A 26,099-nucleotide genomic window follows, 5' to 3' on the forward strand; every position below is an offset into this window, starting at 1 on the left:
TTGAAACATGTTTTTATAATTCGGGGGGAAATATATTTCATACCTTGAATATATATATATATATACATATATANATCCCCTCAGATGTACACAACCGACCACCCTGTCGCAAAATTAATAGGGTGGTCGGTTGTTTACATCCTTTACATCCCGATATGTTTTAATTTTACGTATCTAACACTGTATCACCATTACAAAGAGTGTCACATTGTACAATACAATGTACATTGTGTACATATTTACATTGTTTAGTACATACATAACTGTATAAATTGTATATTATACAACTGAAGTTGTATATTGTTATATAGAAGTGTAAATTTGAGAATGTTTATTTCTTTTTTTTCCTTTGAGCTTAGATGATAAATATTATTTCGTTTCCAAACTTTTCTTAAAACTTTTCCAACAACAAAAATAAAGTTTCTTTTTGGAAAGAATTGTAAAAATACACGACGTTATTAATAATATTTAACGAACAAAATTAAATAAATTGAATCCTCTAAGGATTTTAATCTTAGTATTTTAAGTGAAGGGGTTGGGGGGATAGTGCCCACTGGGGTGGGGATATTGGGGGTTCTTGCCCCCTGTTTTTTACCTGTTGTAATTTGATAATATATTTCTGTTGTATAAATACTAGAACCCTCATCTATATATTCGTCTACAGATTCAGTTTCTAATCCTATAATACCAGATTAAAAGGTCTCAAGCTTTCAAGCAAAAATCAATGAAAATTTTGCCAATTACTTCTTAAAAACTAATTTAAAGGACTATAGAAAAACATTTGTGAGTTAGAGCGGTAAAATCAAAGCCCAAGGCGTTGCGGCACTTTAAAATCGACCTTGTCTTAAAAAATGATGAGACTTTTGAAAGGGAGGTTGAATCTATGTGAGAAGTAGATTAATAGTTAGAAGTAGTTTGAACTGTGTACCCAGAGTGTTGGCTACACAAAATCTCGATCTCTTGATCTTGATATCTACAGAGGACACTTTTAATTTTGGGATCAATGCTTAATCTCTTAATTTCTGTTATTCCTCAAGAGTACGATTACCATGCGGGATATCGAATAAAGATTATATTTATCTGCAGATTAACAAAAGCAGCTCAGACCTAAAAACTTTAGAATGGTGGATATCGAGATCAATGCTTGATCATCTTTTTTTGCTAATCTCAAGACTAATTTAGTCTTTAGATTAATTTCTAGAGATTAGAGATGCGCTCTTTAACTTTTGAAAAACCGGTTTTTAATTTTTCCGCATTTGTCATATCAATTGAACTAATGATCGATTTAACATACGAAAGTTTTGAATTTATGTTTATTCAGACTAATGCTCAAAATGACTCTAGTCCTCAATTGTTAAAAAAATATGCTTTTAAATAAGTTCATATTAAATGATTACATTTATAATGCTCCCCTACTAACCGGAATACCTAAATATACGTATGACATACATCTTTGTACATATTTTTAGGTTTGGAATATGTAAAAATATGTATTTTCCATGTGTATGAATTGGGTATTTTCGCAACCATTTCCTTGGGAAAAATACGTATTTTATATCAGTAAAAATATGTATATGACAAACTTAAAAATGCTTATGCAAAAACCTTGATAATCCAACGAATCAGGAATTTTTGGTTTTTCCTAAATGAAGATTCATGTTTGAAAAACTAACATTTCTTAATTTTTGAAAATTATAAGGTTTACCATATACATAAAAATTCGTATTTTTAAGGCATATTCAAGTTCTAAAACCGAAATGTTAAGAAGTTAATGAAAAATACGTAAAAATTGGAAACTTGAAATGAAATCAAACTTTTAAACTCTAAAGAAACCCGATTTTTTAAAGTAAAGAAAGAACCAAAAAACTACTTAAAATAAAAACCAAAAACTTAGTAAAATTACTTGGTACAAAGTAAACGTAATTATTCGTAAAAATGCGTATCTGGAAAACCTAAGCACTTAAAAAGCGCATGGTATGATAAATATGCAAGAATACGAAAATATATGTAAGTTCTTTACCAAAAAATTGAGCATACGAATCTTAACGCAAATATATCTGGAAATACATAAACATAGTGGTTTAAGTATGTTTAGGTTTTCGGATTAGTAGGGTCTAAAAGCGGCTTGTAAACAGCTGACTTTAGCTCAATCGGAAATTAGTCCAATCGATCTTTGAAATTTTTATCAACCGTAACATTTTTACAGCAGCAGGGTACCCAAAAAGTGTGTACCATGGATACTCAGATTAAGTGATCGGGATTAAGCATATCCCATTCTCAAGTTTTCAGCTCAGACTAAATTACGTTTAAATAAAGAGAGATTAACTAATTCTCTGTATTCATTAAATCTGGTTCCTTGAGGGTTTATTGTGCTAGGGGGTATAGTGGTATACGGGAACACTGTGCTTGCAGGATCTTTAAATTTCANTTTGATCCAATTAAATCTTAAATTAACCAATCAATCAATCAATAAATCAATTCTGCCTGAAAAGCAATCGTCTTCGTCCGATCCGTCCCTGCAATCCTGTACACTGTCACAGCGGAGCGCTTCATGTAAACAGACGCCATCTTTGAATTTTTATGAATTAATCATTTTTTTATTTAAAATTTTACTGACAATACTCTTTGTCTATTTGACTAAAACAAAAAGGATGGCAGAAGTCCCTCCCCCCTTGACATCTTATCTCTATTTCTTTGTTATAAGTTTGACTTTTATACTTTTTTACCATCTCTGCATTATAATTCTTTATCCAAAAAATATGAATATGTCAATGGTGAATACAATGTACAAGGTTAACCACATATAATGTAATGTAATGACGTAATTCTTTAAGTACGATAAATTAATTCTGAGGCTTTGAATATAGTATTTTAATAGCTTATCATGTGATTCAGCAAAGAAAGAAACTGGTTCAGGAAATTATGAATAAAAGAAAAATTTTCGTAAAGTCGTCTCTGCGGGTCACCCTGTGCAATGGAAATTGTACTGGGTGACCCATGATAAACTTTCTAAACATCAATAGATGAAATTCTACTCTATCTCAACTTTTTGGAAATTTTTTAACAATGTTTTTTTTAAAAGTTTTGTTTAATTAAATGGTACAAGGAATAGTTAATAATTTCAAATGTTCATCTTTTTTCTCCTTTATCCATCTGCATGTCTGCAATTTTTCTTTTTCTGGAGTGGAAAAAAACCAGATTAGTATTAGACAAATTAGCTCTTTGTTATTCGTATTTTTTGACCCGGCTGTGGGTACTGTAGTTAAAAAGAAGGCTAGCTTATTAAGCATGGGGTTCAGGGCCGCTTAGCCTTCCCTCCCTCCATATGTGCAGACATCTTTCTCAGTGTCTACTGCAAAAAGTGCAGAGAGATTTCTAGCAGCCTAGGATAGCAGAGCTCTGCAGGAGTTTGACCCACTTTACATGACAATTTAAAGACGAAAAATAATAGAAATGTCTATAAACTGTAAATGAAAATAAAAATGTTAAATATTTTCAATAAAATAGAAAAGTACTCTATCCATGAATTTAATAAAAGTTTTAAAGAATATAAAATCTTTCATCTTTCATCACTATTCACTATTCAGTCCTCAACCATGGAATTCAACAAAATTTAAATTTATTCAAGACTTAAAAGGGAGTACAGGGTAAGTATCTGAAAGAAAAATTTGATTATAATTTAAAAACCTAAAAAATCGATCATCAAAATTCAGTCTCCTCTGAGTATCATCATTGCGAAATTATGTATATTAAGTTATTATCTCTCATTATAAAAAGGATTGATCTGGAATGAAATGAGTTAAAAGTGTTCCTCCCTTGGATATTTTACCCTACAGGAATTATTAAAATTGAGGGATCAATCAAGCACGTATGAATGACTATGACAAAAGCATCAAATAGTGTAAATGCAAAGTTATCATACGTTTGCGCTGGAATTCTAAATATTAAATTGGCTTTTTCTCCTGCCACAGTTGTTTGAGAAAAGTTAAATTAGCTTACCCTCAAATTACCCAAATAAGTGAACGGTCCCTTTAAAGAAAACTTTTCATTTGGGGTATACCTACAAATAATATGCTAGGGGTGTCGAATAAGTATTTTTAGTTGTTTTGATTGGAGCAAAAATTTCCACTTTAAAATTTTCAAAATGAATAACTGATTGATTTTTCAATTAAGATGCATTTCCTTTTTATATTTTTTCGAAAAAAATAAGAATTTGTTCGAATGTAAAGGATATAATCGACGTTTTTAATTACAAGTTAATTAGAGTTGCGCAGACATCGCACAATTATCTCATTTTTTATTTGACCATACAAGTCGACCAAGAAATAGAAAATAGGAAGAATTGTATTGAGACTAAAAACAAATTTACAAATTTACTGAAATGGTAAAGAATAAAGAATGAAAAATTTCTTTTCAATATAAAAGAAATGTAAATTTTGATGAAATATCTTTTGAAAAAAGTTCTTGTAAAAAAAAATCCTTTCAATGTATTCCTTGGTTTTCTAGGATGTAAGAACATAGGATTTATTGATTTACCGGGTGGACCAGTTTATTAAAAGTTATTCTCATTATTGAAATAAAAGTGATAACAAGGGAAATTTTTTTAATGATTTCAATCACTGTACAGTGATAACCAGAAAACAATGGAAAATGAAGACGACATTATAGCAATACTTAAGTATATTTGAGGTTGTTAGAAAGCAAACAGTTTTACCAGACAATTGAAAAATTACTATTTTGTGAAATGGGTCTGTTTACACTGCACAATTGCTGTGTTTCATGGTTATTGAACTTTTTAAAGTTAAAACTTGATTCTCAAAGTCATTATACTATTCCAGAGTTTTCTGGTTATCACTGTATTTTTGTTGAATCTTTGTCAAATTTTACACCCTGTTATAATGTAAAAATACAGACTAAGAAAGTTATTAGTGTTAGAATTAACACCTCTTTAAATGGACAAATACATAGAAAAAATAGGCAAAAAAAAATGCACAGAATAAAATCCAATAAGCAGAAAATGTTAATTTTTTCGGATTTTCGTGCAAAATATGTTGCGAATCAACACACATATATGAAATTTGCGTGAAATTTTGGCAATTATTTTTGCGCGAAAGTTTGAGAAAACAACAAGAAAATATTTGCAAAATTGAACGTTTTCACTTTTTTCAATACAATCTTTAACTGTTAGTCAAAACAACATAACTGATACACCAATCAAGTAAAAGATTGTTTTCAACTTATGTTGTACTGAAATATTATTTTCGTTCGTTATCTTAAGCGTTCTGCCTATTATCCTATACATACTTAGCATAATATGAAATAAGGGTGTTCTAAACTGACCCTGCCCCCCAGCCCTGATACTTTAAAAAAACCTTGTATTTGATTAATTAATGGAAACCTTGTTTGCATTTAAATTGCCATTCTTGACACTGCAATTCTCTACATCCGCGTTCATCTGACCTGTAAATAGATATTTTAATCTCACTAAGATAGGACTAGCTTTGTGACTTTACTGAATTTAATAATGTATATGTAGCTCTGCATAGGGCAGTGGGAGTTCAATTAGTTTTAATTTTAAGTCCAATTATGAAAAAAACTCAAGTTTTTTCTTCTTCTTTCCAAAAAAAGTAACAATTATAAAAAATTCCATCTAACGTCAAGTTTACTTTAATTCAATAACCTATTTTGGCAATCGCTATATCTATCATTCTGCCGTATAGCATCATATATTGAGTACTAACCTATTCTTGCAATTGCTATCTATCCCACTGCCTTCTAGAATCATATATTGAGTACTAACCTATCCTGGCAATCGCTATATCTATCCCACTGCCTTCTAGAATCATATATTGAGTACTAACCCATTCTTGCAATTGCTATCTATCCCACTGCCTTCTAGAATCATATATTGAGTACATAACCTATTCTTGCAATTGCTATCTATCCCACTGCCTTCTAGAATCATATATTAAGCACATTACCTATTCTTGCAATCGGTATATTTATCCCACTACTATCTAGAATCATATATTGAGTACATAACCTATTCTTGCAATTGGTATATTTATCCCACTACTTTCTAGAATCATATATTGAGTACATAACCTATTCTTGCAATCGGTATATTTATCCCACTACTTTCTAGAATCATATATTGAGTACATAACCTATTCTTGCAATTGCTATCTATCCCACTACTTTCTAGAATCATATATTAAGTACATAACCTATTCTTGCAATTGGTATATTTATCCCACTGCCTTCTAGAATCATATATTAAGTACATAAATTATTCTTGCAATCGGTATATTTATCCCACTGCCTTAGAGAATCATATATTGAGTACAATATCTATTCTTGCAATTGCTATCTATCCCCCTGCCTTCTGGTATCATATATTTAGTACTAACCTATCCTGGCAATCAGTATATCCGTCACACCGTCTTCTCGAATCAATACATTGACTGCTGTTTGAACATGGGAAAAGCCACTGAAACAAATTCTTTATAATATTTTAACTTGCTTTAGCAGTTTTGTGTAAAATCTATTTAGGATTTCAAGGGACTATGGACTAGGGTTTCCAGCGAACGAAAAGTTTCGCGAAAAAATGCGAAAATTTTTGGCCGCATTTCGCAAACTTTTTCGCGAAATTTTGCATTTTTTCGGGAAAATAAATGAGGCGGAAATGAAGCAAAATTTCGCCAAAAAAATTTTGCGCAAATATTTCAGCGAAATGCGAAAATTTTGTGAAAACCATAGTTTTATAGCTGCACCAATTAATTGCTCAAAAGAACATTTTCGCGTTTTTTGCGAGGAAACAAAATGCAAAAATGAAGCGAAATGATCGCGAAAAAAAATGTTTTTCATTTTTGCTGGAAACCCTACTATATATCGACGTAATTTTAAGTAATCCTCCGGTATCATATCCGATTCACAACAGCACTCTTTCAATCTCTATTTATTTAAATAAAATCAAGGTAGTCCTTTTCTCTATCTAGAAATTTTAAATGAAAATTATAAATATTTTGCTAGAAATTAAATATTGATATCTTACTTATTTATACAATAAAGCTTTTTGCTCATATGTACAAATATATTTATATGTTTGCTATGGCTGGCCGAACATCTGGACTAAATTGGATGTATTTTTTTGCAAGGGAACCTGTGGGTGTTATAAGCTAAAAAAATGTTACATTTTTTTTTGATTAAACGGGAAATGATGGGCACTTCAGCTAGACAAAGATTAAAGTAACCTTTGTGAAACCAATATGCAACTCTATAAATAGAGTGTTACTTAAAAAACCTTAAAGTTTAAGCTAAATAAACTGGTAAAAATTTAAAAACCCTTCAATACAGGTTGCTTCAGGGATGTAAATTTTCTTTAAAAACCCTTTTTCTTCCCCCCCCCCTTTGAAGTTATAAATTTGTATACAGAGCACAACATTTTTTTAGGGTTCATTTTCTGAATTGAGGAAAATAACTGATTTTTGAGGAAGATTAATAAATTTTAGGTAAAAAGCATTAAATGAAATTTTTCATTTTTCCTTACAAATCATTCTGAAAAATTTAAACCCATGCTCACCATGGGAGGGAAGGCTTGCCCGCCATTTTGTGCTATGCTATGCTGTATATCGGAGGCTCTTAATGCACAGCGAAGGCTCTATACTGCAATGTGGAGGCTGGCATTGCATAGCAAATCTGGGAGGCTTGTGTCTGCATAGCTTAGGCTCATGGCGAACCGGTTTCCCTCCCTCGCTCACCTTGGTATTACAGGTTTGTGGAGGACAACCTTGTTCATCTGAAACATCTCCACAGTCAGGAAAACCATCACAGCGTCTAGAACTTGATATACATCTTCTCTTATCAACACACATCCACTCCTTTAAATAATAAAACATTATTTTATTTTGTTTCTTTTGTAATATAAATAAAAGTCACTGTTTCTATCCAATTTCATCACCTCCATGAGATAGATAGATGAAAATGTTGTGAATGTCATATTTGTTTCCTTAATGAGTACTACTTATATAGATTGTATATATGCATGGGGTAAAGTCATAACAAGAACCACTGGCCTTGAGATTTCAAATCAATTCTAATCAATTGATATTATTTCTAACCTAAATTGGAAGGGTGGATATACTATATGAGGGGAGGGGCGTCTTGAGATTTCAAATCAATTCTAATCCCTTTATGTAACCGATCAAAATTTGAGATTAACAGTCTAGGGTTTCTATAAAGTTATAACCAGAGATCCAAACAAACAGACAGACACCAAGACAGACAAACAAAGATTGTTACTTTATTTTTATGACAATATTTATACTTACCGAGCTTAGACAGAAATTGAAAGCGTCGCAACCAATTTCATCTGTCATATCTTTACAGTGAATCTGTCCATCACATCTAAAAATAGAATAATATGTCATATCTTTACAGTGAATTTGTCCATCACATCTAGAAATAGAATAATATGTCATATCTTTACAGTGAATCTGTCCATCACATCTAGAAATAGAATAATATGTCATATTTACAGTGAATCTGTCCATCACATCTAGAAATAGAATAATCTGTCAGATATTTACAGTGAATCTGTCCATCACATCTAGAAGAGAATAATCTGTAATAGCTATACAGTAAATTTATCATATACAGGGTGTCTCGAATAAAACTGTGCAGTAAGGGTATTAGTAACTGAGGAAACAATTTTCGTTCAATTTTTACTATGAAGGTGTCTTTCGAAAGCTCTTTATTTCAGTTGTTTCATGACACACTCTGTATTTACAGTTAATTTGTCATATATATACAGTAAATATGTTTTATATTTACAGTGAGTTTTTCCATCCCATCTAGAATAATATAATCTGTCATATATTTACAGTGAATTTGTCCATCCCATCTAGAATAAAATAATCTGTCATATATTTACAATGAATTTGTCCATCCCATCTAGAATAATATAATCTGTTATATATTTACAGTGAATTTGTCCATCCCTTATAGAATAATATAATCTGTCATATATTTACAGTGAATTCGTCTATCACACCTGGAGAGAAAATAATATGATACAAATTTTGGTTTGAATTGGGATTAGTTATACTTGAAGTTTGATTATTGACAAAATGAATAGTCCAAAAGCCTGAAACACTGCAAATGTGCAGTGTAAACAGACCAATTTAACTTTATAAGTTGATTTTTAGGTAACACATTACAACACTTTACTTTTATGTAATTTGATTTACTTCTTTGCCATCATATTTAGAAACATATTTAGAAATAGTGTTGAATGCTGATGAAAAAGACATCAAAGTCTATTTTAAATATATTTAAGAAATAGTATTCTAATAAACGATAAACTACCTCTGAGCCTGTTCTATACAGGATCCATCGTTACATGTAAACTCCTGGAGGGAACATGGTTTCATACATCCAGACTCATCACTAAACATATTTATCAAACTATTGCGTACTTTATCATTCGTTCTCACTTCAAGTTCAAATTTATCATGAAAGTGCTATTGTACTATATAGAGTTAAGTTAGATGTAGAAGCATGTATGCATAAAGTTTTGATTGGTTCCCGGATTTTCTCCAAAAATTTAGGATATTAATATATATTGATGAAAATAGAATAGAATTAAAATTAACTTTATATTTTTATTTCTGATTTCTTTAAAAGCTCATTTATCTAGAAATAGTCATTGCAATAAGACAAGAACACAAATGTTTCATAAAATTACCTATAGCACTATTATTTTGGCACGGCGTGATATAAAGCTATTGGACTTAAATTTTCTCTGTACCTCGGAGTTGTTCGCCTTTTTTAGATTATATTTTGTTTATACCGAATTGAGAACAATTATACCTCCTAAAGCTACACAGAGCTGGGTGTGAAATGTTTCATCACTTTTAAGGAGTTTACGGGACGAATATTCCGAATCTAGTTTAAGGAGTTTACGGGACAAATAATTCGAATCAATTTCATATGGAATTGAACTCCGTCCCGTAAACTTGCTCTGTGTAGCATTTGAGGGTAGATATTTTATAAATTAATTTCTAAATGTTTTCAATGGTTTATTTTTTTTTAACAGATTTAGATGAGGTTCGGAAAGGCCTTTACGAAAACAAATTGATCAGGGTAAAATAGGAAACCCTAGATTTTATGCGGTAAAGTTATTACCTGGAATCTTTACAATCAATTTTTTTGTCACATCTTTTGGAGTAATCTATACAGGTTCCATCCCCACAAGTAAATTCAGTCTGGAGAAACAAAAAAATGAAGTTGATTTTTTGAATACTAAGCAAGTTTTACACATTTTGAACAAAATTGTAATTATATGTTTTTTTTATATAAGTGTCATCCCAACAAGTAAATTCGGTCTGGAGAGACAAGAAAATTACATTGATTTTTATAAATTTACAAATTTTTATAGTGTTTTTAAAATAATTATAAATTATCTGTGTTTAATCAACATTTTATAAAGGTGTAATGCTTTAAACTCTTTTTTTGCTACTCTTTTTTTATAGTAGATTTGAATTGATTTATTTTTAAGTCAAATATTTCTAATTCTTCCTTTGAGCATCCTTCACACAACTTCTCATCAGATCCATTCTCACAATCCAGCTTTCCATTGCAGGTTTTTAGGAAGGATATACACTTCCTAAACACAGGGATATATACTTCCTAAACACAATGATATGCACTTCTTAAACAAAGGGATACATACTTCCTGAACACAGGGATATAGACTTCCTAAACATAAGGATATACACTTCCTAAACACAGGGATATACACTTCCTAAACACAGGGATATATACTTCCTAAACACAATGATATGCACTTCCTAAACAAAGGGATATATACTTCCTAAACACAAGGATATACACTTCCTAAACACAAGGATAAAAACTTCCTAAACAGAGGGATATAAACTTCCTAGACACAATAATATTAACTTCCTAAACACAGGGATATATACTATCTAAACACAGGGATATATTCTTCCTAAACACAAGGATATACACTTCATTAAAATACAGGGAAATATACTTCCTAAACACAGGGATATATAATTACTAAACACAGTGATAAACGCTTCCTAAACACAGGTATGTACACTTCCTAAATACAGGGATATACACTTACTAAACACAAATATACACTTACTAAACACAAATATACACTTCCTAAACACAGAGATGTACACTTCCTAAACACAGGGATATATATACTTCCTGAACACAAGAATACACAATTTCTTAACACAGGGATATGCTTTCCTTTAATACAAGGATATATACTTACTAAACACAGGTTTTAAAGATAAATATATATTTAAACAAAGATTCCATTTTCGTAACTTTTTAATATTAAGCTTTAGATATTTACTCTCTTAAATATTTTGTCAAATATAATAAAAATTTCAAATATGGAGAAAATAGAACCGTTCCACTTTAATATAACATAATATGATCTTTCTTCAAAATATATATTTGTTTGATGATAAAACAATTCCAAGCTGAGTGGGTTGACTCTTAAATAGAGAAAGCTTAGGTTTGTCTGGAAACTGTTTTTTCTCTTTAAATGTCAACTTACTCAACTTAGCATTTGGAGAGAAAACCAAGAACATTTCTTATTACTTTGGCTCTACCGCAAATCGGCCAAGGGGTTTCTGAGTTATAAACGGACAAACAAACAAACAGAGATCATTAAGAGGAGTTAATGCATATTCTATGCATGATTGCTCAATACGCAAAGGAACTGAGTGTTTGCAACAAAATCTAATTTCATAAATTTATACATTGTCGTTACCTGCGTAACAGAGTTTGTGGCAAAAACCCAGTTCCTGTCAGGATTGTGTTTTTGCCGCAATATTTTTTAAATTTGGCGCCATTTCTTACCCGGACTCCTGGCATAGGAACTCAGTTCTTTTACAGATAGTTCCAAGCTGTAGGTTGGAACACTCTCCCGTTCCAAGCATGTAAAGATCAGAGTTCTAATCAATTTGAAAATATAAGATTTCTTTTAAAATTTAAGTTCTACCAGTTGAAATAATTAGAAATGGTAATGCCCGATTCACAATGATAATCTTAAAAGCTTTCTCTAATCAAGTATTTCTTAGAAATAATTTTTTATAATTTTGAAAACTAATTATTTTCGATTGCGATTTCTCCACGAAAGTGACTTGCGCGTTTCCACTGTATGGAAACACGTAGGAATCATTTGAACTGAACACTTTTAAACTGTAGAAAAAACGACAATATTTTCCACGATTACAGAAAACGATTACAAGGGAATCCTTGAAAAAGTTACCTTGCACTGTGCCACATTGTATTCGCAAAGGTTAGAGTACGTTAAGTTATCACTACCGCACACGGGGTTCCACGCTTTTACACATACAGTATCACACTCTGACTCAAATGTGGTTCCTGGGAAAAAGAAATAGATTTGAGTGGCTTTCCTTCTTGATTATGTTAAAGGGAGTGTCACAAAAATGTAAAGGGGATAATGCAGATCCCGAATTGAATTCGGGTTTAATAACTATCAATGTTCCTATTATTTGTCGCGGTTATATGGAGAAAGTGGTTAAAACAAATCTTACCGATTTACAAATTCACAGAATTAAATTTAATACTAATCCTTCAGATATTACAAATTCGGTGATGGTGATGGATCAAACATCTGTGGAGTAAAAAATAGATGTTAGTTCGACCTTTATTGAAATTATATTGGTCTGGGTTGACACTCGTCATTTCTTGAGATTGATTGTTTCTGTCACAAAGATACAAAGATTAAAGACAAATAAATTAACCCCATGTAGTTCATTATTTATATATACAATGGTCCTTTTCAGGACGACTTTTTGTTCGACTAAAAACCATTCCTCCTTAAAAAATCTACAAATAATAGGAAAATTAATCGTTATCAAATCCTTATTCAATTTGGGATCTGCCTTTACGGTCTTTTATTTTTGCGAACACTCCTTTTACAATGTTAAAATTAGATATACCTGTAGGTATATCAGTTGGAAGAACATAATCGCCTTCATTTTCCCAGGCGTATGAAACATCACTTGTATCATAAGTTGTTGCATAAATTGTTGTCGTTGCTTCTGTTGGAGAACTTGTAGCTAGTTCTGCTGTGGCTGTTGAGGTAACTGTAACAAGCTGTTCTTTCAAGGTAGAGGTAGCAAGTTGGGGTCTCTTTGTAGAAGTAACTGGTTTTGACCTAATTGTTGAGCTAGCTGGTTGAGCTGTGAAGGTAGTTTCTACAAATGTTGTATCAGTAGTCTCTGTAAGTATATTAATACAATAAAAATGACGTTCATACAGCAGAGACACATAAACACTTAAACAAAGGAAATCTGTCAATCAAAAGGGAAAATATTCTCTGTTATTAAATTATTACTTTTAGATGAAATTAAATCAAATAGTTTAAAATGTACAGAATTTATTTTAGGTTTGTTTATTATTTTATGTAAAATTTTGGGTATTTAACCTTGAAATCAGATGGAATATTAATTACATATCTTGATAAGTTTTATAATAAGTCAGGGTAGCTCTTATTTTTTTTATTTTGCACATTTTCGTATATTTAACATTCTTCCCGGAATAAATTCTCTAAAACAATATTTCAAAACAAAGATTATTTTCCCCGTTAATAACACTTTTTACATTACACTTTCTACAAAGCTTACATAGAAAGTCATCATCATTGATTTAAACACCCAACACTATAATACATTAATAAGAATGAAAACTGAATATCTATAATTTACTTTCGTTGTATTTTATATAAACTTTTTGATGTAAAGTGTATACATACCTATAGGAACTGTAACTGCTTTTGGGGTGACTATTGTGCTTGCTGTTTGAGGTCTGAAGGTAGATATTGCCGGTTGTGGCTTGAATGTTGTTGGAGTTGTCGTTTTCGCTGGATTTGCTACTTCAGGTTTAATTGTAAATATTGTTTGAGCAGGGGTACGTGTTGAGGTAGTTGGTTTAGGTATTAAAGTAGATCTAGCTGGTTGTGGTCGGAAAGTGAATGTAGTCTCTTGAGGTCTGAATGTTGAGGGTGAAAAATTGACTGGTACTGAGGACAACGAACTGAGTTATTGTGTCAAAATCAAAGTGATTATAGAACATAGAAAATGACAATTGTTTTAGTTAAATCCTACTGTAACATAATAGGACACCTGAAAATAAGCTTTTGCTTGTTCCGAAGTGTTCTTGATTACTCTGGCCGAAGAAATAACAGGTTCTAGCAGAGACTTTAAAAAGTGGCTCAGAATATTTTATATAGCTGGGCAACATTCTGCTAATTAACAGCAAGTTTTTGAACAATAACGGAAAAGTCCGTTAACGAACTAAATAAACTGTTAATTTTTAAATAGTTAATGAACGTCAATAGCTGTAATTGAAGAAAAAACAATAGTTAACAGAAAATAATGAAGGGATGTGTTACAAAATAATGGCGACTTTCAAAAATTTTTCAGTTTAGAAATGTTTGAAACTAAAAACGGATAATTAAATACAATTGTATGCATTTTGATGTTTTTTACAGGTTTTAATGTTTTTCAATATTTTCTTCAAATTTGCCAAGCTATTTTTGCATAAAACAATTAATATCAACTTGCAACGCAACTCGGCAAGGAATTACTGAAATATCTTCTGATAATGTCGTTTCTAAAATTGAAATTGTTAATAAATGGTAACTTTTAAAAATAACGGAAAATACTGTTAATATTTAGAGCAATACTCTAGTTTATAGCATATTAGAAATTACTAGAATTATAAGATACTAAGGCAATATTCCGTTCTTAGCTAAATAACAATGTCTGAATGTGCCCAGCCCTACTGAATGTGCCCAGCCCTACTGAATGTGCCCAGCCCTACTAAAAGTGCCCAGCCCTACTCAATGTGCCCAGTCCTACTGAATGTGCCCAGCCCTACTGAATGTGCCCAGCCCTACTAAATGTGCCCAGCCCTACTGAATGTGCCCAGCCCTACTGAATGTGCCCAGCCCTACTCAGAAAATAATTTTATCCTTATACATTGATAAAAGTTGTGAATAAAGAATTATTTCTTGAGAAAAATGAAAGGCAGTCTAAGTTTACTGTTTACTTTTTTAATTTAGTCCAACTAAACTACTTGCACATACAGAGCTGCTTTTATGTGTATTACAATAAGAATTTTACCCTAGTGCCTTTTTATCATCGGTTTTGTTAATTATTGGTCAACATTTTAGGTAGAAATCAGCTGGCCTTTGCGATATTTACTTTAAGATTAGTTTTATTCATTTAATTTTTGCGTTGAAGTTTTACAGAAATGTTTTGACAAAGTTCCTGGCGAAAGTATTCCCTGTTTTATAAACATTTATTACTAGGTGATAAAACAAACTGGTTGAAAATTTATTCTAAAATATCTACCCGTTTTATCAGATTTTGGATAGAAGGATAGAAGAAACTAATATTAATTAATATTATTAAAAAATCGTTTTTAAATTAAAAAATGTATTTTCTGATATTTCATGATTTTTCCCAGCCCATTTTCCAAAACATATGGATACAGAAAAACGATGTAACTTTTTTTTTAAAAAGACAAAATATTTTTTGGATCCTTGTACGAACTAAAATTACCAAGATGTTCCAATTTAAATTTTTAAGTAAAATATTGTATGTGGAAATAAATGTTGTCCTTGAGATGATGAAGACGGTGATAGCATCCAGGATATTTGGGAAGATGCAGCGCCAAGCTGATTTTGAACCCAGGATACGACGCTAGAGGAGTTCAATCCAAACTTCTGAAAAATTTAAAAAGTTATAAATCAAATCTTTAAAAAAATTGCTGGTCTATTTGTTTGTCTGTCTGTTTGTATCCAATAAACTTCAAAACGACTGAACCGATAGGGCCAACATTTTGTGTGGGACCTTCGTACACAACCCCCATGGAAGATTTATGGATGTGCAAAATTACAAATATCCAAAGTTTTGGGTTTTTGTAAAATTTTGAAAATGCGCAAAATTATGAAAACTTTTTTGTTATTATTTAATCTATTGTACACAGATAAGATGTTACAGATAGAACAACCATTTAAAATTGAAATAGAAGATGGGTGCGAAACGCCCTGAATGCCTAGTATGTAATATTTTCACATGAAATTATGCATATAGTCCCTCCAGGATATTTATCAACATTTATGTTCTTTAAATATAAACCACAATATTTGCATCTCGAAAAAGTGGAAGCACTGATGATAAGGACTCAGGATTGTGTATGCATTATTACCAATGAGGAGTCACACATATTTGATTCACATTCATGTTAGATTGAATTGAAAAAACACAGAATCAGCCTATTTTTGTTGCATAAAACGCGCTGGGGAAATTACAGTCTAAATTATGAAATAAAAAATCTCTTACTTGGCAGCAAAAATAATTGAAGAATGCCAGATATGCGAAAAAATCTCTTATATTCAACAAAAACCCCGCGTATTTGGCAGTTATCTAACTTTTACTGCCACTTAAACAGTTTTTTCTAAAAAATGCAAAATTTTCGCGAAACGGTTTTTCCTTTTTGCTGGAAACCCTACTTAAAACATCCCTTTTTTAGAAATTTTAACTTACATTTGAGAATTTCCTCGGGCAGTCTGGTAGATCTCTACTCCAGAACAACAGGGTAGGAACACTTTGCACATTAAATCTTCTTCTCAATTCATCTTCTTCAACTGCATTAACCTACATAGTTTACGGTTTTTGGACTTTTTCAAAAAAAGTTATTCTTCACAGTTTGGGACATTGCACTTTTTTCATTATATTAGTTTTTTTTCAATCGTTTGAAAAAATTTAGTTGGTTCTTTAAAGTATCGTTCATTTTCCATCTATTTCGTTCGTTTTCTCCATGAACAGTCGTTCCTTCAATAACATTGTTCGTTCAAAAAACACACTCGTTTAGGATAAAAAACTATCGTTTTTTCAAAAATTTGTTTGAAATAATCGTTCCTTCATTAAAAATGTATTGTTTTTAAGAAGTTTGTTCCAAAAAATTGTTTGTTTAGTAAAAACGTAAGTTTTTTTCAAATCTTTTGGAAAATTCGACGCCCTTTTTCACACAAAAATTTATTTGTTCTTAGGGTTTCCATTGAATATTTGTTGAACGAAATGAACGAAATTAATGAAAATGAACGAACAAAAAAGGTTCATTTTCGTTTGAAATTTTCGCGAATTTCGATGTACTTTCGACGAATTTTGGTTAAATTTTCGGTTGATAAAAATCGATTTTTCATTTGATGTTATTTATAAAGATAATTTAAACTAGCAAATAATATCAGGAAAACAATAATTTCTGAAAATATTAGTTTAAAATCGTATTCATGAAAACTAATAAAATAAACTGTTTATAAGTGATTTTCTGCATTTCTATTTTCACATCTGTTAGTGTTTAGTGTTAAATCTTGAATATACAGGGTTACGCAGAAAGGATGATACTTTTATGACAACCTGAAAATCTTTAACCCTATCACGGCTGGGGGGGGGGGTGTGTGTTTTTTTCTAAATAACTTAAAAACGTCTTGCATTAGAACGCTGAAACTTCTTAACTTTTTCAACATCATGGTTGGCATTTGGCAATTTTTTTAATGCAAAGGGTAGGGTGGAGGATAGTTAAACGGGGGTCGGTGTTTCAAAAAAATCAGAAATGCTTGAACACCTTCTTATTAATTAAGCTACAGATCAAAAATTTATATAATTGAAAATCCCTTGAAAAAATTAATATTGTGTGGCATATGTTAATGTTTTTCAAAATTTAAATTGGCAAATAAAAATAAAAATAAAGCTGCAGGAAACATTAAAAATTCAACGAAGACCCAACAAATTCTGACTGATGTTTCTTAAGTCTCATCCTGTATGTGTAATGCTGTACTAGAGTATGACTGGTGTTAAAACATAAAAGTTTAATTAATATGCAGACGAATTATCTAATGTATGTGTAAATACTGTTTATCTATTATAGGGTGTTCAACTGAACATGACGATTAAAAAATGACTGAGTATCATGTTTGATGTGAATCTTTGGTAAATAATTTTCTAAGAGTTAAAGGGACCGTTCACTTTTTTGGGTAATTTCAGGGTAAACTAAACAGCCTAAGCGCTATTCATCGGTAATTTTATTGAAATATTTCTGCAACGACTGCTATGTGACAAGGATGTTAAAATCAGCAAATTAAGTTGTCAACTTTACTTCAATTAAACAATTTTTAAACAAAAAGTTTTAACAAGAATTTAAAATTCCTTATATTTTATCAAAAATGTTAGTTAAATCATGTCAAAATTTTGTGAAAATTTTTGGGAAAAAATACGATTTTGAACGAAAGGTCGAAAATTTCGAACTAATTTAACGAAAAAATTTTAACGAAAATTTTCGTTTTCATTCAATATGATACTCCCAGCTGTACCCGTGGGTTCCCTTAAAAAATTTCAGCTATAGCTAACTAATAAATATATATACAAATATATACATATATAGCTTTATTATATAGATATATTCCAAATAGGAAACATACTCTTTTTCACAGTTTTCATTTCAGACATACAAGCACGAGATTCTAGCATTGCTTATTATTTTGGAAGGTAAACCTTACCATCACAAACAAACTTTTAATGAAAGTTTTATTTATTACATTTTTTGATAATTTTGTTATCGCTTAAAAAATACCTGAGCAGTTGCAACACCAAGGGAGTTGAGATTTCTTGCCATAAGTTTAAACTTTGGTTGGAATTCAATACAGGTTTGACACCAGTTAGCGTAGAACTCAACTGAAGCAAATACAGGTATATATATGAAGCACAAAAACTTTAAGATGTAATAACAGTTTAAAATTTGAGATTTTGGTTGGCTGAGTTTATGAATTTGCATTTGACCATACTATGGAATTTCATAATGGCCTATAAAAATGAAAATCTTCTTAAAGGGAGTGACCGGCTATGTAAGGTAGTGGAACTGAGTATGCAGTGTTGTGGAAATCTTCTTTCGGATTCTTTTGAGACATATTAAACTTTTAAAGATCTGTACATCCTGAGTTTGAGCGCAAATTCGACGTTCAAAACTCCTACTTTGGGGGTGGATACGTTTTCACAAATATAAATAAACTGTTTAAAGAAACAGAAATATGAATATCTAACTCAAATCAGAAAAATATTGAAGTTTAGCATTGTAAATCGAGCATTACCATCTTTGCGTGGAGTATTACTTGAAATTACGCTTACAGTCCCTTTAAGTCTAAAAAACGCATAAACAAAGAAAATACTGACTTACCTAGTACATGTCTATTGTTCTGCAGATACCTATCAAAGGTAGATTTGGTCAGCCCAGTTAGCCCGGACAAGCTTTTGGTGGAATCCCACGTAGGACCTTGCAATAAAATACTTTAATGTTTAAAATAATTTACACCCTATTTAAATAAACTTTATCTCTCTACTTCACTGAAAATAAAATATTAAAAATCCTGAAAAAAAACTTTTTTACACCTAATAATACCCATTACAGTTAGAGATGAGCACCTTCGATTTTTTTTTCATTTTGTTCGTTCATGGTTTGTGAACGACCTATTTAGGTTTTTAAACGTTCAAAAAAATTTGATTTCGTTCATTCTAAAAATGTTCCATCTTTTTCGTTCGTTTTCTCACTGAACGATCATTAAGTTAAAAACGAAATTTTTTTCCACAAAATTTAGAGTTCGATTTTTGAATATTTTGTTCGCTCAAAAAACCGATTTCAATCACTATTTACAAAGACGTAAATAGATTATAATGGGTTTTTAAGATTTGACATTTACCTCTGTAAACTGGAGGCATGCTGGTGATTTGGTTTGGCTGGTTAGGATAGAAGTTTGGATCAGCTGGTCGCCTGGGATGAAAAAATGGAGGCACTCTGTTACCACGTGGTAAATTGTACACAACTTCCGGTTTTTCGGAGCAAACCATCTTACACTCACTCTCTAGTGTTTCAATACAGTTCATTACACTGCTATTAAATTTGGCATCAATAGAAAGATAATGAACCTTCCTTTAGAAATGTTTGATAAATACAATTTTCTTGAAACTAAAACTATAATCTTAAGTTCTTTGTTTAATCAAGGAAATCAAGGAATAAAAGCTTGAAAACTGTGTGATATAAAAGTTCCTGTTCATTGAACTAGAAACGTTAAAGCTTGTTATTTTTATTTTAGGGGGTCAGGGGGGAGGTGACTGGGTTTTGTCACAAAACTACTCTTAAAAATGCATTGTCTTGTGTTTCATGGTGATAATTGACACAATAAAAATTATTTCATTGTATCTATTGTAGCTTGCATTGATTACTTTTTCCGTTCATAAATTTATCCCTGAATGAGGCCTCCATATATTTAGAGGTCGTCTTTGTTAAAGCGAACTAATTTAGGGAAACCCCATATTATATACTCTATGACTTTTTTCCACAAAATTACAACGGATTCAGGATAATCTAGATATGTAAATGGATTCTAACAATCATTATTAAAAGATGTGGTAGTGGCCACGAAGAATCAGAGGTCCTGTTACCTTTTGGGCAAAAGAACCCCAATCTAATAAGTATGATTTTAAGAAAAGCACAAACATGCAATCATATGGCATTTGATAAAATTAGGAATTTCTATAGAAATAGTTGCGCGCTTATTTAAGAAATTGAACAATGCGTGCTGCGTACAACGACGCAAAAAAAATCTACATTGGTGTGCAAATTTTAAATCAGGGAAGTTTTGGGAACCTATGAGTCCGTGCAATAATATCTTTAAATTGCGGAATTGAATAAAAAAATTAATGAAAACAATTTAAGAATATGTTGTTGTCAGTTTCTATCTGTTGACAGTATGGTTTATAATTTCAGAATAAACAATCTATATAAATATTTCTTTTTAAAACTATTTTGTTATGGTTTTTTGAAAGTAATTAAAGGAATGTGTGCAAGAAAGCAATCAAATATTAAAGAAGATTTTCTTTTAACTTATGAAGATTCATTTTAAGAAAATTGCATATGGAACACAAAAGCAAATAAAAAGAAGATAAAATTACAAAATTATTTGAATCTGAATTTTAACTTGGGGGGGGGGGGGACCTTACTTCTCTTTATCCTTTTTCATATCTTCAATTAAGTTGTATTTTAGTTTTGAATTTTCAAGAATTTCTATCTGAACACTCCTGATATAAAGTTATTATGTCCCTCTCCGCATCCATACTAGTGTAGCAAACACCTATTATTTAGAGAAAGTGGAAAACAACTGAAAATTAGAATATTGTAAAACCAGGCTGTCAGATTTAGTTGAAATCATATTAAAGGGACTGTACGCATAATTATAAAGGAGACACTTACAACGATTCACTTTAAAGCTTTGTCATGAAGTTTTAATTTGTTATCATTTTGAAAACTGATAATTTTTTATTGTAATTTCTATACAAAAAAGACTCTACAAATGTGAATCTGCCATTGTCATCCTTGCATGAATTTACGCCTTATTAACTGTCTAATATCTCAATGTACCAAAACATGTTTGATTCTTGACTATTCTCTGACAATATGATTTTCAGGATAAATTGTTTAATTAACTATGTACTTTATTCAATCTAAATTTAGGTGTTTGCCATGAATTCAACGCAAGTGTAGAGATTTGTGTTGAAGAACCATCTTGGAGTTTGACCAATCCATGATAGAGGACAGGACGCTGGAGGGGTCATCTTACACACATCTGAAATTTCTTAAATTTGATAACTTTTATTCAAATTTTATTTAAAGAGAAAGTCAGCTGGATAACAAATGTATTTATTAAGGGGATTGTAAGCATAATGTTAAATGATTCTCCATGCAAAGATGGCAATGACTGATTTAACAAGGTACCCTTGAAATGTACGTAAGATAACATCGATTTTCTGACTCAAAAAGTGATTATAATTCTGATAATTTCTCCATTGCTTCTTTGAAACCACTTTGGATAAGGTTGGGCCTGCACATGCCGCGCGTCACTAAGACTAGTACCGAGTACGAGGAGTCGGTCTGGTTCGAATTGAAATTGACCCTATCCACTATGATCTGTTACCTGGGACTGGGTAAGATGGTCTGTATTGTGTAGTGTCTACAGCATACTGTGGAGGATAGCGACCTATATTTAAAAACGACATTTTTGATCGGTTAATGTTTTAATGTTTAAACATTAAGCGTAATTTCAAGTGACCTTCCATTTATAGATGTCCGAGTTACAACATACGCTTTAAACCTTTGCTTGATCAAGGGTTTCCTAGATATTTTTATTAATATAGCGGAAAATTAAGTGCCAAGAAACCACCCAAGTGTACACTAGCATGGAGAATATCTACCTCATCGTTGACCGGACAAAAGTCTAAGGGTTACCGTTGTGAATTGAACACGCCTACCTATTAATGAAAGGTCACTTGAAATTATGCTTACAGTCCCTTTAACGAACCTAAATTCCAGCTCATTGATGGTTGAGGTGGTGGCCTTATCAACGGACCTCTGGGAGATTGCGGTTGGATCCAAGTTTCCCCAGGTGCTTTAGACTGACCAGCCCAGTCAGCACCTCCGGTAGAAATAAACTAAGAGCAGAATAGGTTAATTATGTACAGTTTAATCCAGATCTTTGGAGTTTCTATAGGAATCTATAAAGTGTCATTTTCTAAACCTATTGATTATGGTATGCTGTACATATTAAGTTTTTAATTTGATTCTAAGCTGTTTCCGCATATTTTATGGCTATTTATAAATTTTTACAGTTACTGAGATTTAGATATAATATTATAACATCCAATTCCATTCTAAAGTTTTCAGCTCTGTGTAGTGTGTATTTATCTTTGTATTCATCTATGCAGGGTGTTGTGACGAAGTTATTCTGAATTCAAAACTTTTGTGTAAATTACAATAATCTGCAATGCTTAAAGAGAGTGTTCGCGAAAAATGAAACGGGCTCATCCCGAAATAAACTCGGGTTTAATCTCCTTACAGACGTAACATATAGAAGTAAAATTAGTAGCAATCAAACCCAAATTCAATTTGGGATCATGCCCATACCCTCATTTTTTTTAGCACACTCCCTTTTATCTTGAAGTCCAATGTCCAGAAACTATACTTCATTTTAGTTATCCGTGCATAGTATCCAATCTCTGTAATCTTGCCTGAGCTGAAAACTTTAGAATGAGATATCCTTAATCACGATCACTTAATCTGATTATCCAATGTACACACTTTTGATTTTCTTCATATAATCCTCTTCTTGGATATCCATACTGTATAAAAGTTACGTTTGATAACAATTACAGATACAATGCTCTATTGATTGGACTAATATCCGATTGAATTAAAGTCAGCTGCTCACAAGCCGGCTTTTAGAGCATTTAAACAAATATAAATTTAATCATCTATATATGAAATTATTAAAAAACATATTTGAGGACTATTGTCATTTTGAACGTTAGTCTTAATGAACATTAATCCAAAACTTACGTCCGTTCAATCGATGTTTAGTTCAATTGATATGACACCATCAACACCAGAAATCAAAACCGATTTCTTAAAAATTGGTTAAATTTTTAACTTCTTTCTTGGATATCGAATGCGTATTAAAATAATCTTGGGCTTAGTAAAACCAGGAGTCTTAATCTTGATATCCACCATTCCAAAGTTTTCAGCTCAGAGCTGAAAACTTTTTAATGGGATATCCTTAATCTGGAGATTAATAACAAGAGGAGAACAAGCATTATTTAATCTCGAGATAAAGAAAAAGAACGGATCAAGCATTAATCCCGATATCCAGAAATCAAAAGTTCCCAGCTCAGGCTACATTTGTTGCATAAAACTTTATATAGTTGTCTGACTGGACAGTATGACTGAATTCATATACAGTACAGTACATGGTGTACCGGCTCTGATTATGCAACTTTTCGATTGGTTTGATCACCACATTAGGATATCCAAGAGGAATTCAAAGTAATATGTATTTCTGCAAACAAGATGGAGATCAATGATTGACCCTTATATTCAAAAGTTCTGAGCTCAGGACTACTAGTTTTGGGCCTAGAGATGGGCATCGCTTTTTTGAACGATCGAAATTTTTGAGGATGCACGAAATTTTTCGTGAAAAAAGGGTGCCAATATCCTGACAGAATTTCATCAAAAATATTTCAAACTTAAACCCTTGATTTTAGAAGTTATGTACAAAGGTCGGCGCTAATATCAATACAATGATGAAAGAATTTTTATTAATAATGCTTTAATTCCTAACAAGAATTTTCTAAATTACTTGAAGAACTAAAAGCGAAGCTGTTAATTGACAACTTCTCTTTGTGTACATGCGTATGGGACTATTGATAGGTATTTATAAATTAATAACTTGGCTGATATAGGTATTAATAAATAAATTAGTTATTTGGCTGATATAGGTATTTATAAATTAATAACTTGACTGATATAGGTATTAATAGATTAATTAATTACTTGGCCGATATAGGTATTAATAGATTAATCAATTACTTTGCTGATATAGGTATTTATAAATTAATAACTTGGCTGATATAGGTATTAATAAATACATTAGTTATTTGGCTGATATAGGTATTAATAAATACATTAGTTATTTGGTTGATATAGGTATTTATAAATTAATAACTTGGCTGATATAGGTATTACCAAATAAATTAGTTATTTGGTTGATATAGGTAACTATAAATTATTGACTTGGCTGATATAGGTATTAATAAATAAATTAATAACTTGGCTGATATGGCTATTAATAAATAAATTAATTACTTGTCTGATATAGGTATTAATAAATAAATTAATTACTTGGCTGATATAGGTATTAATAAATAAATTATTTACTTGCCTGATATAGGTATTAATAAATAAATTAATTACTTGGCTGATATAGGTATTAATAAATGAATTAATTACTTGGCTGATATAGGTATTAATATACCGTTCCTGCATTTGAACGCACCTGCAGGCCCTAAATAAAAAAATAGCGTAACTTTGGATGTTTTATGTCAGTGAGAACCTGTGAACTGTGGAATAGGAAGACGACTTTTCGACTAAAATTATGACTTAAAATAGTCTAATGAACATGAGACACAACAATTGTGCAGTGAATAAAGACCCATTTCATTTTCAAGTGATTTAATATGTTACTGGTAAAAAATTTGCTTTGTATCAACTTGAAATATATTTAAATATTGCTTTAATGTTGTATTCCTATTCCAGAGTTTTCTGGTTCTTACTGTACCTCATGTTTTTTTAATAAGAATAACTATTTCATCAAAAAGGTCTAGTCTTCACCGCAATAAAGTCTACTATAGCAAATTAGAAACGATATTTTGAAGAAAAATTGAAAAATCAAAATTCATTTTGGAATTGAACGAATTAAAAATATAGATGATAATGGCCGGGTTTCCATTTAAATTTACTAAAAACATGTCCAAATGGCAAATATCCAAATATCCTCTTAAACCTCCTTAAAACTGTCATTTTTTTGTAAAAATTCTAAAAATTAATTTAGTTAGATCTATTAGTTTTGAATGTCAATGGTTTAAAGTGCATGTTAGGTTGCAAAGAATTAGCGTATCATGCAATTAAAAAAAAACTGCATTTTTTAAAATTAACTAATGAATATAGATTCCGTTAACAAACGACAAAAATCCTTTAACTTGCGGAATTGCAGAATTACATTAAAAACAATAATATTTGTGTCTTAATCATTTTTTTTATTTGTTTCGATGTTTGTGTATGTATGTCGTCTATTAGTTGTCTCTGCCAATTTTACATAAAGGATCGTTAACGACTTGTGAACGCCGTTAACCATTTCTGAGATATCTTCCGTTGAATCTGCTAATAAAATAGACATCGTTAACAAACGTTAACTTTACGAAATTTGAACGGAAAATTCGTTAAGTAGCTAGCTAAGAACGAACAGCTACCTGAAAAGTTGTTAACGGTTAGCTATTTTAACTGAATGAACGTGTCCAGTCCTACATGTCTCCTCTGCTATGAATACCTTTTTGGTGCATTTTTAATTTTTTTTCTTT

The 26,099-nt window shown here is 31.1% G+C and overlaps 1 protein-coding gene across 1 annotated transcript; it reads right to left on the reverse strand.

Moving 5' to 3' along the window:
- Positions 1 to 279: 279 nt before the first annotated feature.
- Positions 280 to 25,305, reverse strand: LOC111702502 (uncharacterized). The gene is made up of 27 exons (XM_023474222.1): positions 25,301 to 25,305; positions 24,973 to 25,027; positions 22,493 to 22,622; positions 22,109 to 22,171; positions 21,657 to 21,760; positions 21,216 to 21,252; positions 19,838 to 19,999; positions 19,318 to 19,413; positions 18,718 to 18,818; positions 16,632 to 16,742; positions 15,703 to 15,808; positions 15,351 to 15,366; positions 13,832 to 14,112; positions 13,017 to 13,298; positions 12,320 to 12,435; positions 11,908 to 12,002; positions 10,579 to 10,666; positions 10,186 to 10,265; positions 9,367 to 9,447; positions 8,331 to 8,406; positions 7,761 to 7,880; positions 6,411 to 6,490; positions 5,399 to 5,460; positions 2,485 to 2,568; positions 2,356 to 2,415; positions 596 to 679; positions 280 to 287 (listed from the first exon to the last, which is right to left on the reverse strand). The coding sequence occupies exons 1-27, from the start codon at positions 25,303 to 25,305 to the stop codon at positions 280 to 282; spliced, it is 2,583 nt and encodes an 860-aa protein (XP_023329990.1).
- Between the last annotated feature and the right edge of the window lie 794 nt (positions 25,306 to 26,099).

This window comes from Eurytemora carolleeae, unplaced genomic scaffold, assembly GCF_000591075.1.
Source record: "Eurytemora carolleeae unplaced genomic scaffold, Eaff_2.0 scaffold117, whole genome shotgun sequence".
NCBI lineage: Eukaryota > Metazoa > Arthropoda > Copepoda > Calanoida > Temoridae > Eurytemora > Eurytemora carolleeae.

Bases quoted from the DNA above. Each gene is read 5' to 3' on its own strand.
- LOC111702502 (XM_023474222.1), bottom strand. The intron at 13,299-13,831 runs GTATGTATACAC...ATATACTTACAG, and splicing joins AGCAGTTACAGTTCCTATAG to AGACTACTGATACAACATTT. The intron at 6,491-7,760 runs GTGAGCGAGGGA...AATTTGTTTCAG, and splicing joins CACAAACCTGTAATACCAAG to TGGCTTTTCCCATGTTCAAA.